The sequence below is a fragment of the Camellia sinensis genome, chromosome 3 (assembly GCF_055761805.1).
Source record: "Camellia sinensis isolate YWXY chromosome 3, ASM5576180v1, whole genome shotgun sequence".
Classification (NCBI taxonomy): Eukaryota; Viridiplantae; Streptophyta; class Magnoliopsida; order Ericales; family Theaceae; genus Camellia; species Camellia sinensis.
In genome coordinates this window covers 97162596-97177230 of record NC_138963.1, presented here as the reverse complement: position 1 = coordinate 97177230, position 14635 = coordinate 97162596, and the positions used below count along the sequence as shown (strand labels likewise).

At 30.9% G+C, this 14635-nt stretch overlaps 1 protein-coding gene across 1 annotated transcript; it reads right to left on the bottom strand.

Annotated features, from left to right (window-relative positions):
- Positions 1 to 8197: 8197 nt before the first annotated feature.
- LOC114292107 (protein FAR1-RELATED SEQUENCE 5-like) lies at positions 8198 to 10003 on the bottom strand. Its single transcript, XM_082918259.1, has 4 exons — positions 9274 to 10003; positions 8806 to 9207; positions 8387 to 8670; positions 8198 to 8290 (listed from the first exon to the last, which is right to left on the bottom strand). Exons 1-4 carry the CDS (start codon positions 10001 to 10003, stop codon positions 8198 to 8200), a joined length of 1509 nt encoding a protein of 502 aa, XP_082774385.1.
- Between the last annotated feature and the right edge of the window lie 4632 nt (positions 10004 to 14635).

The following is a 14635-nucleotide window of genomic DNA, read 5'->3' as shown; positions in this document are numbered from 1 at the left end:
CTCTGGGTGGGTGGTTAGTTAACTTGCCTCGTTTAGTATGTTGTTTTAATAATTTTTTAACTTTTTATAAAAAGATGTGTAGAAAAATAGCGAGAGTGATGTAATAATTTATAGTGATTTTTTGACTTTTTGACTAAAATTGAAAGTTGTCAAACAAGTTAGGTTTGTATAAGTTTGATTTTAATTAGATTTAAATGGTTGGTTTGGGAACCCCAATAATAGTAAAAAAGATTAAAAAATTACTAAAAAAATTAAAAAGTTAAAGAATTATAAAAGAAGTTAAAAATTTTCTTTTCTTTTTGTTTTTTACACATTTTTTTTTTAAAAAAAAGTCAAAAAATTATTTTATACATATTGATTTTTTTTTAATTTTATATTTTAGCTAAAACGTTATTAAAAATATGACTTATTTACTTTTTGTGTTGATCTCAAATGAAACAGATTGAGCTAGTGTAATTTAGCTTTTTATAGTGCACATAATTGAGTTAAAAGTTATTCAAATTTAATTTAAAATTTTAAAAATATTTAAAATGTGTTTAAACTTATTTTGTTCATACAGGTTGATATCAATTAATTGATTTTTTAATGAGTTGAATATAAGTCAAGCTGAGGTTATTTGTTTTAAGAAAAAAAGCTAGTAAGTTATATAAGTCTTATCAAATTTTAACATGGACAATTAAGGCTTTATTTGTCATAATTTAAAAAAATTACAAGCTAAAAAGTTATTATCCTATTTAAGTCGCATCATTTAACTTAAGTCACACCACCTCTCTACTACATCACTTCAAACTCAACCAATATCCAAATCATATTTCATAAAAAGTCAAAAAGTATATTTATTTAGATCATTCCAAACCACCCCTAAGCCTTATTTTTCATAAAATATTTTCAAAAAGTTCGATGCTCCATAATGGTGAATGTTATCTCAAATTTATCTCTCATTTAATATGATCAATAATTTCATAAATAATTTTAATCTAAGTAAAATTATATTGTTTAATTATAAAAATTATGATATTGTATTAAAAAAAATCATAAATCACAATGAAAAATTTATCAATAAGTTCTATTTTGTTTTGAAAGTTACTATTGAGTTATATCAAACTTTGAATATTAACAAATAAGTCGCTTTTTTTATTTTATAAATTGTTATAAAAAATTCAATTATTCATACTAGTATATTTTATTTTAATTTTATCTTTCTAATTAAAATATGAACCAAAAATTCATAAATAATTATAATTTATTTAAAATTTTATAATTAAATTATTTTCAATTGTTCATATGGAGAGATCAACATAATTTACCTAATATATTATTGTTCAACATTTGTATGACACAGTTTAGTCTGTGGCTTCAATTTATCTGCAAAAGGCTAACAACGATGTAATGATTCAATTAAGGAAAAATATCAAATAAATAAATAATAATAATAATAATAATAATAATAATAATAATAATAATAATTGTAAATCAATAGAAATTGTGTTCAGTGTAATTGAAAAAATGTGCCCGTGCAACTAATTTTTTTTTTATTTTTACAAATTTGGATTTTTTAAATTTTTTATCTAATTTTTTTTTTTCAATTTATTAATTCCATGGTGAAGACATGGGACCAATACATTTTCCAAGAGTACATTAAAGAAGTTAAATGATTGATTAACTCAAATTCGAAAAGAGACAAAGTTGAAGAAGTGCCAATTCACCAATAAATGGCTATGTTGTATTTTTTAATTAATTAAACTAGCATATCACTCGTGTTATGCACAGATTGTGTTTACAATTATCTATATATATGAATTGTGATTTTTAAATATATATTTTTTTAAATGTCTTCTTTTTTTTTTTTTTTTATATTATATTAATGTTTAATATTTTGATAATAATCATATGTGTTAGAATTTTCAAGGAATTAAATGTTTTTTTTTATTATTATATTGTATTAAATTTTAATATTTTGATAATAATCATTTGTGTTGGACTTTTCAAGAAATTTTTTTTATACTCGTTCTTAATGCATTAAAGTGTTATTATGAGGGATAATAATCATATGTGTTGGGACTTTTCAAGGAATTCATATGTGTTGGATTTCAAAGAATATATTTTATATTTGTTCTTAATGCATTAAAGTGTTATTATGAAGGTAAGACTTGGGAGTTGTGAGAAGTTAATAAATGCTAAGATTTATAATCATATGTGTTGGACTTTTCAAGGAATTAAATGTTTTTTTTTTATTATTATTATATTATATTAAATTTTAATATTTTGATAATAATCATAGAATAATATTTTGTAGCTCGAAACTTTTCTCCTCAGATCCCCAAATGCCCAAAACGACGTCGTTTTAGGCATTTTCCTTCTCTCTTTTTTTTCAGTCTGAAATGCAAAGAGGAAGAGGGAGAGAAAGAGAGAAGAAGAGGGGAAGAAACAAAGAGAGAGAAAGAGAAGAGAGGTTCGTCGATCGTCGATCGTCGCCCAGCCCGGTCGTCATCGCAGCCCAGCTCCGTCGCAGCCCAACCTAGTTTTCGTCGTCGCAGCCTAGCCCCGTCGTAGCCCAGCTCCGCCGTCGCCTCGGCCCCCTGCCTCCGCCTCTGCCCCCTGCCCTCGCCCCCGCCCCCGCCCCCCTCCTGTGCCTCCGCCTCTGCCTAAGTCCCCCTCTGGTTAATGTTGGCCCCTCATTTCCTTCTTCTTCCTTCTTCTTCTTTTTTCTTTTTTTCAAATTCGGGGGATTCGGGGGAAGGCTTTTTTGAGCTACCAATCAAGATTCATAATCATATGTGTTGGACTTTTCAAGAAATTTTTTTTTATATTTGTTCTTAATGCATTAAAGTGTTATTATGAGGGATAATAATTATATGTGTTGGGACTTTTCAAGGAATTCATATGTGTTGGATTTCAAAGAATTTATTTTATGTTTGTTCTTAATGCATTAAAGTATTATTATGAGGGTAAGACTTGGGAGTTGAAAGAAGTTAATAAATGCTAATATTTTTTTTTTTAAATAAAAAAATCAAGAAATTTAGATTGAGAGATTAGAGCTCTCACAAGGCTTGGGGTTAAAAATCCCTTTTGCTTAATATATAGTATAGATAGCCTATCATCCGTGCTATGCATGGGATAATTATAGATATTTATATTTGTTTTAGATTTTTTTTAATATATAAATTATGTTTGTTAAGTTTTTTTATAAAAATAATTTAACAATCTTATCACTAACCATAGTGTATGGGAGAAGTTGAAAAGGGTGCTGCAGTAACTATACATGAATTGTATCTATAATTATTTGTATGAGAAGATTTTAAATGCTGATTAGGGAATTTTAACCAAATCAATAAATGCAGACACTTGGAAAGACATGTGGATTGAAAAGTTAATAAATGTTAATCAGGAGATTTTGACCAAATCAATAAATGCTGAGTTTTTTTTTTTGAATAAAAAATTTAGAAAATTCAGATTAGGATATTGAAACTCCCACAGGTCTTGCGGGTTAAAAACCCCATTTTGCTTAATATATAGTATAGATATATAGAACATAGATATAGATATAGATATGCACGGATTGTGTTTCACTACTTTGTCTTCTTCTTTTTTTAAATGTCTTTTTTTTTTCTTTTTTATATTATATTAAAGTTTAATATTTTGATAATAATCATATGTTAGACTTTTCAAGGAATTCATATGTGTTGGATTTTTCAAGAAAATTTTTTTATGGTTGTTCTTAATGCATTAAAGTGTTATTATGGGAGATAATAATCATATGTGTTGAACTTTTCAAGGAATTCATATGCATTTCATAATTATTTCTATATATGTGAATTGTGATTTTTAAATATTTTTTTTTCTTTTTTATATTATATTAAAATTTAATATTTTAATAATAATCATATGTGTTATACTTTTCATGAAATTTTATTTATACTTGTTCTTAATGCTTTAAAGTGTTATTATAAGGGATAATAATCATATATCTTGAGACTTTTCAAAGAATTCATATGTGTTGGACTTTTCAAAGAATTTTTTTTATACTTGTTCTCAATGCATTAAAATGTTATCATGAGAGTAAGGCCTGGGGGTTGAGATAAGTTAATAAATTCTAAGGTTTTTTTTTAAAAAAAATCAAAAAATTGGAAATTTAGATTGGGATATTGTAGCTCCCACAGACCTTGGGGTTAAAAACTCCCTTTTACTTAATATATAGTATAGATTAGAATAAATTTTGGGTCATGTTCTGTACGACTTATGTGGCAACTTCTAATTGGTTTGTTGGACACTTTTGCTAGAAAATGGCCGAGACCCCAGCGGGGTGACCCCACCACCTTACTGTTTTTTGATTGGTTCATAACTTTTTTTTCTCTCTTTTTTTTTTCTTTTTTTTTTTTACCACTTACAGCCCCCATGTGAAGGTGGGGAGTGCTGGGCACGAGTCCGGATCCTCTCCAGCCAAAGTTTTCAACCGATCCTCCAGTCAATGGCCTGGATCTTGCCACGTCACCCCATTCAAAAAGAACGGCCCAGATTAACGAAAAAAAAAAAATTGAAATTTCCCACAAAACAGAGCTCCTCATTTTCAATCTGTAAACAAAAAAAAGAGATATATAATGAGAGGGGGAGGGAGAGGAGACACCGTCCATCTGCCATCGCTGTTGGACCGCCAGCCACCATTCCTCACCGGCGACCACCGACCATCTGCCATTCCTCACCGGCGACCACCAGGTTGAGAAACTAAAGTAGATTTGAAAGAAAAAAAATTAGGGCTTTTATTTGGGGCTTTACTTTGATTTGGGGCTTGCAATGCATATGCATATATAATGTATATATATACATAAAATGAGGAGCTGATAATGTATATAAACAAAAAAGCCGTCCATTTTGAATCTGTAAACACAGCTATGGATTTTCAAATTTCAGATGCTCATTGTTTTTTTTTTTTCTTTACATGCTCATAATGCGCATAATACTTCCATCTTTACATGCTCACTGTCCATCTGCCATTGTTTTTTTTTTTTTCTTTACATGCTCATAATGGTTCATTAAAATATACATATATATATATATATATATTTGATTATGTGCTATGTGCATCTTTCAGGAAATTTTATAGAGAACACTTTTCAAAAATAGAGGGAATGAATGAATATATACATTATCTTCAACACTTTTCAAGCACTGGCCCACTATAGGAAAATAATTTGAATCAGTGCTTGAATGAATAAATTTGAAAAGTGCTTGAATTATGGTTCTTGAATCAGAGCTCCTTAATGACCCATTATAGGACAGCTTTGGAAGCATTGACAGCAGCAAGAGGCCCAAATATATCAATTGAGTTATGTTGTTCAGAATATGTTAGATTATCACACATTGAAGTGGCTAACAATGTTAAAGAAATGTTGCATTAACCGCTGCCATGTATAAGAATTTTGACCATTAATAAAAAAATTCCAACAACCACTCCCCCATCTAAGAAATCTCCTTAAAAGAATTAATCAAAGGCCACAAAATTGTAAATGATTATTGAACTATCCAGGTATCCAATACCTATAAAAAGGAGTTAGAAAAGGACCACACTAGCTTTGCTTGTGCCTTTAGCCTCCATTATGTCTCTAAAGGGCACAAGTCCCGTTAATTATTCTTTCCTATTTGGGAAGTAAACCTTAGCCCACATCATATCACATGTTATTAGCTTGACTAGTATCTTATTCTTCCCTCAATGAGGGAGGTGTAGGGTTCAAGTTCTAGTAGAGGTATGGATGTATGTATATAACCCAAAAAAAAAAAATTAAAAATTAAAAAAAGAACATGAAGAAACAAAGAAAAGAAAATTTGATCATAGCCCAGATTATTGTCAAGCAGACAGAGTGCCAAAGCCAATGAATAAGTAATCCTTCTCTTAGTTGGTAAATAATTAAGGCATTAATGAAGTTTGATAAGGTTTTGCTGTATGTTGGAAAAAGGCATAATATAGAACTGTATTTTCCTCCTCAAAACAAACTGCCATGGCAATAATTGTTCTATTATCTAATGGCATATTTGTTTACAATTTAGCACTGGTCTACCCAAGTTTGATTTGTGGATATGAGAATTTTCATCTAGTTTGAAAGATCAATCCAACATACCACAGAGGGAGCTAGTAAACAAAATTTCTTACATCAATAGCAGAATAAGTAGAGGTCCAACTTATCAACATTAGGTAAGTTCAGTCACCCTTATCTAAAACTTACAACAGCATATCCTATTAGAAAAGGGCATTGCTTCATGTCTCAAACCACTCTTTGAGTGACCATTTCTCGAAAACCCCACATTATCTGATCAAAATTGTTATTTCTGTGAATGTAAAGCCAAAAACTTTTTTATTGTGTATGATAAACATATGCATGTGAACCTCTTTCTTGGATGTAGAAACACCATTGGGGTTATTGTCTCTTTTTTGATAATTTTTGTGTATTTGATAATTTTTTGTAGGTCAATGTCAATGTCAAGCACAAATGCAAGTATGGACAACATGCATGAAGTTAGATTTGAAAACCGCAATTGTCGATGTGGCAAAAAAGTTGTGGTGAAGATTTCTCAGTCAACGGATAATCCAAATTGCCTTTATTTTGTATGCTCCAATTATCGAAATGGTTGCAACTTCTTTCAGTGGTGGATCCCTCCACATATGCAGCATAATTTGAAGGTGGTCGAGAATGATATTGATGAAGAACGCATGGAAGTCTTGTCTACTCTTAGAGAAGTAATTATCGTGAATGGGGAGCTCAAAGACATGACTATGAAGAGTAGGAAACAATATAGAGACTTGGCAATGGTGGTTGCACGATTACGCCTTTGTTTTTTTTGTTTTGTTGGTGTTGGTAGTTGTGATTTTAGTGTATTTGAAATAGTGTATGTAATGTAAGGTAGTGTCAGTATGACTTGTATTGTAGGTAGAATGTGTATGTAATGTAAGGTAGTATGAGTATGACTTGTAATGTACGTGGAATGTGTATGTAATGTATAGTGGACTTGTAATGTATGAGTTTGAGTTGTAATGTATGAGTATGACAGATTTTTAGCACAATTTTTGTAATGTATGAGTATGAGTATGATAGATTTTGTAATGACTTGTAATGTACGATAGATTTTCATGACAGAGGTTTGACACAAGTTTTTTAACACAGGTTTTTGAAGACAGAATTTTCAGAACAGGTTTTTGGCTATGTATTTTGGCTACGTATTTTGAACACAGGTTTTTGAAGACAGTTTTGTGAACAGATTTGTAGACAGAATTTTTGTGAACCTGAATTTTTGAAGACAGGATTTTGAGAGCAGGTTTTTGGCTATGTATTTTGAACACAGGTTTTTGAAGACAGAATTTTTGAAGACAGTTTTGTGAACAGATTTGTAGACAGAATTTTTGTGAACCAGAATTTTTGAAGACAGTTTTTGAAGACAGTTTCCAAAGACAGATTTTCAGCACAGTTTTTGAACACAGATTTTGAAAGACAGATTTGTGAACATAAATTTTGAACTCAGGTTTTTGTAGACAGATTTTCAGCACAGATTGCCCTAAACAAAGATTTTGAAACATAGATTTGTGAACAGATTTTGAACAAAGATTTTTTCAACATTGTTTTTTAAGACAAAGTTTTGGAGACAGCTTTTCAACAAAGATTTTGAATAAAGCTACAGCATTCACCATTCACCATTCAACATCAACATATCCAAAACAAAATAAACTCCATTAACATATCCCACATACCTCAACAAGTTTCACCATTCACCATTGAACATCAACATCAACATTAAATACTTAACAAGTTTCAACAAGTTTCACAATCAAAATACAGCAGCTCAACAAGTTTCACCATTGAACATCAACAGCAACATTAAATAGTTAACAAGTTTGAACAAGTTTCACAATTAAATACTTCAACTTCAACATCAACATCAATGTTAAATACAGCAGCTCAGAGGCATTTCCTATGCATGAAATTTGAAGTGCCTTCCAACTCTTCATGGCCATCCAAACCCTGAAAAAAAAAATAGCACCAACACTATACTTCAGTAGGAAAAAATAAGCACCAAAACCAGCATTACAGCAGCACATAATCAGCACCAAAAACAGCATTTTAGCAGTACAAAATCAGCAACAAAAGTACCAAATCAGCAGTAAAAGTACCTTAGTATGCAGCAGCAAATTATTTGTTGGCCGAGAACCTGTCTATGAGCCTTCAGAATCTTCAAACCCAATGTTATACCCACCTTGAAGTAGTGTCATAAATGTTGGTTGTCCACAATATGCCAAATTGTTTGCCTACAATTCATTCATATTATATTACGATTCATAACAAGATGCAAATGAAAAATTAATTGACAAAACACAAATTACTTGGCTACAAATCTGACTCACATTATATGTGGGATATATTAATGGAGGAGGAATTGTACCACCCATGGCAACGGAATGAGGATGAGGGGGAGCAAGAGGAGGATGAAAAGGAGTAACATTTTCATGAATACTTACATCTCCTCCAATAGATAATGGAGAAGGTCTCACGGTTGGAGCATCAACAGGTCTTGAAGAACTCAAAAATTGTGCACGAGACTTCTTTTTAAAGCTTGCTTGCAATGCCAGCTCACATGGACCTTTTATCCTTCTTTTGCCCTTACTAGTTGGATGCTTTTTCTTCAATCCTATTGGAATTTGCACAACATGATTGTTGTCTTCATGATTGTTGTCTTCTTGCTCACAGGTTTAAGGTTGATCGTTAATACTTACTTCTTTTTCGGGACAAAAATGTGCACTTATCTTGCTTTCAACATGTGCACCTAATGCAGCTACTTGTGAACAACAAAAATCATAACTTTCCTCAGTTTCAGCAGCTCTACATGCTATTGATCTAAATGCGGTCATCAATGTCTTATACCGTGAGGCTTGTTTGAATTTGACGTCTACTTGAATCTCATTCCCTAACTTGTCCGTCACAGCTTCTCCTCTTGCTTGTTTGGTCCACCTCTTCATAATGTATTGCGAAGGAATCTCTTTCAACTTCAATATTTCTCTCATAACCTTCAAACAGTGACTGCACAAAATCCCTTTCCTTTCAAACTTTGAACAACTACAAGCCAAAGAGCCATCCATCTCCATTTTCACTTTCCTTGCATTTTTCCCAATAGCATTAACAACTGTGTATAGGCTACAACCATCAATGTATTCAATTGCTTGTATGTCTGATTCAACAGAAAGAAAATACTCATCTTAAAACTCCTCAAAAATATTTTTAGTGTACACATTACCCATTTGACTCAACATTATGAATGGCGCTCGCACCCTTGGCAACCTTTGGCATAAAGCATATTCAGCTTCTAACTCCTTGTACCGCTTCTCACAAAGTACCCTTTCAAAATGCATGAAGAATTCATTTAAATTAAAATCAGAACGAATGTAATCCTTCAAAAATGCATTAAAAGATTCACTAAGTTGTGTTGTACTCATTCCCGCAGCCCATGTTGATCTAACATATGGCCAGCCCCATTTTTCCTTCACCCCAAAAATCAACTTCAACCAATGATTGTCATGAGCATCATATGTATCAAGCATTTCCCCCCACTTCATTTCCCATTCATTTTCATCCTCAATATCAAACATGAATCTATTTAATACACCTTTCACCCCCTTATCTTGAAAGAGACAATTACCATGCCTTAATGCATTTTGCATCAAGTGCCAAGTGCACAAACGGTGACTCGTGTCAGGCATGACAATGGGTATGGCCTTAGCCATTGTAGCATCTTGATCGGTAAACAAAGTTTTTGGTGCCTTTTTGGACATAGCCTCTAAAAAAGTTTGAAATAACCATACAAATGTTTCGGCAGTCTCATCATATAACAACGCAGCACCAAAGACAACTGTTTCTCTATGGTGATTAAATCCCACAAAAGATGCAAATGGCCTATGCTCTTTATTTAACTTGTAGGTAGTATCAAATGTAACTACATCGCCAAATTGGGCATAATCCATGACCATTTGTGCATCGGCCCAAAACATATTCGTTATTTGCTCTTCATTGTCTAATTGGAAAGCATAAAAAAAAGATGGATTCTCCAAAGATTTTTGTTGAAAGTATTGCAACACATTACCTACTTCCCCATACGCTAAACTTTTTTGTCTTTTGGTTCTCAAGTAATTTTTTTGATCTAATTTCATAAAACCAAGAGACTGCCGCCCTCCAGCTTCCCTACCCATCAGTTCAAAAGACTGCCCTAAACGAAGACCAGACTCTGAGGCTAAGTCTAACTCAATTGCTTGGGTATCTGATATCTTTCTTTGCGATGGCAACATATGGGCACAATCAAGAGATACAAGTTCATGATTGTGTTTTTCTTTGAAATCAATCACAATAAATTTCCCACTATTGACATCCAATTTAACAAAAAGTCGGGCCTCACAACCAGTCCTAGTTTCAGCTCTAGGGGTTTTTGTCAATGGGTCTCGCTAGTCAACCTTCCGAAATCCCTCTTTGTTGCAAACCAAATTTCTAGAAATAATTTGTTTTGTTAACTTGTTCTTCTTACAATATTCCCTTCTTATGCTAAATCCCATTCTTCCTCCATATGCATTATAAAAATCGTACGCACTTTCTTCCGAATCAAAGGTCATTCCTACTTTTGGCTTCCAACCACAATCATTGTCAGGTTCCATATCCATATAAAAACGCAACTGAAAAGTAGAGGCAATCAAATGGGAGAACAATAATTAGAAACATTACTTAAATGAACTTATAGCTTCATTCAACCACAATCATTTTTTTATTGTTCTTCATTACCTCCAATTACAAAGAAGTGCAGGTCTTGAATGAACTTATAGACAACAATATGTCAATGGTTTAGGTGATTTTTATATCTTCCTTGTATTAATCTGTTGTTTCAGGAGTTAAAAACTTAGGGAGATGGATTACAGAACATAAGTCATTCTCTTGGTTATTGAGGTTAATGAAGTAGATAGTGGAAGTCTTGTGACATGTTCCACTCACAACAGAACAATGCCAACAAACAAATTCAAGCCTAACTAGTATCCTTCCTAACTAGTTAATGTATTGTTCCCATTAATTATTATCAAAACCTAACTAGTTTTAAATGAATCATGGTTGCATTAAACAAATTCAAGCAAATACCCAACACTAGAGCCTAAGCTTTTTTTCCCATTGTATTGTTTCCACTGATTATTATCAAAACGTAATGAGTTTTTAAACAAATTTAAGCAAATGAACAACACTAGAGCTCAGCCATGACAAACAATGTTCCTTAATGTTCTTTAATAACAATGTTCCTTAATGTTCCTTAATAACAATGTTCCTTAATGTTCCTTAAAAACGTAATCAGTTGTTAATCAGTTTTTTTACTTCACAGGAAGTTCCTTAATGTTCCTTAATAACAATGTTGCCCAGCCATGACAAAGATTACCTTCAGTTGATGACGAAGTGGAGCTCTGGTTCGCCGAAGCTTGGTTCACCGTCGATGTTCACCGTTGATCGTTCAAGTTGAATTGCCGTCGACTTCGCCAATCGCCAGAGCTTGGAAGAAGGAGGGAAAAAGAGCTTCGAAGAGGAGGGAAAATGGAATGGGAGGGAAGCTTTGTGCTGGCACCACCGATCGTTCAAGTTGATTTGCCGTCGACTTCGCCAATCGCCAGAGCTTGGAAGAAGGAGGGAAAAAGAGCTTCGAAGATGAGGGAAAATGGAATGGGAGGGAAGCTTTGTGCTGGGTCGAAAATCAGAAATTCAAATTTGTTTTTTTTTTAATTTTTTTTTTCTGAGCCGTAGATCTTAAAAGGGCCACGTGGCCAAATCGTGACCCTTGACCGGAGGACAGGAGGGAGTTTTGGTTGGAGAGGATCCGGACTCGCTGGGCACCCCCCACTGGGTCCCAGCATTGTTGCACTTTTGCAAACAATATTAGCACCATTGTCCGGTTTCAAACATCAAATTCACCAACCGCTATTTGGGAGTGTTTTGGAAATTTCATTAATAATTAAAAGTAAGTTTTTAATTTATTTTGAATCACACTATTTATTTATATTTTTAAACGTTTTTTTTTTAAAAAAAATTAAAAATTAATTTTTAACTGACTTTTCAAAACTTCAAAAACAAGAAGAAAAAAAAGACTAAAAAATAAGGTTGGACCCTTATAACAAAATAAGTTCTTATTTTTAATTTTGAGTAATACAAAAGATTCATATTTTAGACTCATAAGTTCACCTACAATGATGTGACAAGAAATGTAGACATTATATCATTGAGTGTAAGAGCATCCCTAATAGAACTCCTAAATTTCATTCTTACCTATTTTAAGGGATTAGGAAGTCACTGTAGCACCCTTATAATTTTTTATTTTATTTTTTTGCTTTGTTTTGTTTAGAGACTGCAGTACACATTTATGATTTTTATTTTTTTTAAATTTATAATTAAAAATTATATTTTAATAAAATAGAGAAAAAATAGGGAGTTTATTAATAAAATAGGGAAATAATAAGGACTCTATTGGGGGGAATAAATGAAAATGTGATTCTTAAAATAAATAATGAATTTTTTAATGATATTCTAGGGTAAAATTTAGATAATTTGATAGAGATGCTCTAACTAATCAAAAGTTAGCACCTATTGTACTACCTTATTGCGAGTCAAATTATGGAAGCTTTTGTAGGTCTCAAACATTTAACTTAATTTTATCAATTTGAATTTTAAATTTTAAATTTATTTTTAATCTAAATTATTTATCCAATTTTATTAAGTAAAATCGATGAAAAAAATAATATTTTAATAATTAAACTTAATGTATGTGTATAAAAAAATTTTAAAAAATATATATATATATATATTTAGTTTAGTGACTAAATTATTCTTTTTTTTTTGCCAATTTTTCTTAAACAAAGATAGGTAGATAGTTTAGATGGAAACAAATCAAAATATTAAGATTTCAATTAATAAAATTTAAAACTCATGTTTATTTTGTTATAAGAGTTTGAGAGTTTTTTTTTTTTTAAAATAAAAAAAGAAATGACAGAGAGAGAAAATGAAGAAATACACACTTATGCTTGGAAATTTATTTGAAGAATAAGGGTTGGTTTAGAAATTAACTTTATTAATGATTTTTTTAAACTTTTTATGAAAAAAGACATGCAAAAAAAAAAAAAAAAAAAACTAGAGAGAATGATTTGATAATTTATTATGAGTTTTTGCAAACAAAGCCTAAGGTTTGTCCCACTCCACGGAGATTGAAATGTGCTGTTTGGAACGAGTGACATTATGATGATTCCATTTATTTATTTTTAAAATTACTTATAAAAAATATAAAATTCTTGATAATTAATTATATTTATTTTCAAAAAAATAAAACATGATTTTGAAATAATAGTGTATTTTCTTAAAAACAAAATAAAATCATAATTTTGTTATGGATCATCTCCCCATCATATCATTGAAGTGGAATTATATGGCTCTACATGATGGACACTAAAGAGAACTTATTCTTACTTATGAATTTTTCAAATTCAAATTTTATATAATAAAATTTTGATATTTTAGATAAATTTTTAGACAATACTACCAAGGTGAAATTAGGGATGATAAAATTATCCAATTCGATTGTATTTGTCTCAACTTGATTTTTATAAAAAAAAAGATTTGAGAAAGCATTGATAGAGTAAGGTAAAATACAAAAATACACAGGTTAAAACTGTCAAATTTAAGATAAAATATGAAATTATATCATTAAAATAGTTAAGTTTAAAATCAATAATTCGCGCATCAAACTCAAAAAATCCAATCAATTGCCATCCTAACTCATAAACACGCTAACAACAAGACATCCTTTAGAATGCACATTGGTTATTTGAGAAGAATATATTTTAATTTAAAAATCATTAAGAAATTTCAAAAGTCATATAAAAAAGGTCAAAGATTCATTTCTTTAACTTTTTATACGATTTCTCATAAAAAATAAAAAATAAAAATTCCATACATTTTCTATACTTTTACTTTATATTTTAGTTTTAAAAAAAAAATGCTTAATCCATATAATTTCTCCTCTAAAAATGCCTTGAATAAAAAAAAAAAAAGATAAATTAATGATCCACGCTTCTACACTCTCCTCTTCTCTCAAAATCTTCCAACTAACCTTATGTGGATCTAGCACTACTAAAAAATAAACGGGATTTTTTTTTAAGGTCCCTGGTATTAAAATTTTATAGCATAAAGGACACCAAAGATTTTCATAATGTCTAAGGTCCCTCAATTTGATCCAGAGAAATTTCATCTAGAGAATTTCTCTAGACTTCCCAGAGAAATTTCTCTCCAGAATTTCTCTGGACCTCTGAGAGACTTTCTCTCCAAAGAACTAGAATTTCTCTAAGAGGTTTCTCTATTTCTCTGACCTTCTAGAGAATTTCTCAGAGAAAATTTATACAATGGCCAAAATCCCAGAAAATTTCTCTGGATAGAAATTTTTTCAGAGAAAATGAATGAAGAATTTCTCTGGATCACTTTAAGCCAAAGAAATTCTCTCAAAATCAATGAAATTCCTAAAGAAACATTTCCAGAGAAATTCTCTTTAACCCAGAGAAAATTCAGTTCAAATAAAAAAAAATTCAGTCAAAATCAAA

What these genes read in the sequence shown, in the direction of transcription:
- LOC114292107 (XM_082918259.1), bottom strand. Translation starts at nt 10,003, where the DNA reads ATGGTCATGGATTATGCCCAATTTGGCGATGTAGTTACATTTGATACT. An exon ending in TTCACAAGTAGCTGCATTAG is followed by an intron (nt 8,671 to 8,805) that starts GTGCACATGTTG and finishes AAATTCCAATAG; the next exon opens with GATTGAAGAAAAAGCATCCA. An exon ending in TAATATATCCCACATATAAT is followed by an intron (nt 8,291 to 8,386) that starts GTGAGTCAGATT and finishes AATGAATTGTAG; the next exon opens with GCAAACAATTTGGCATATTG.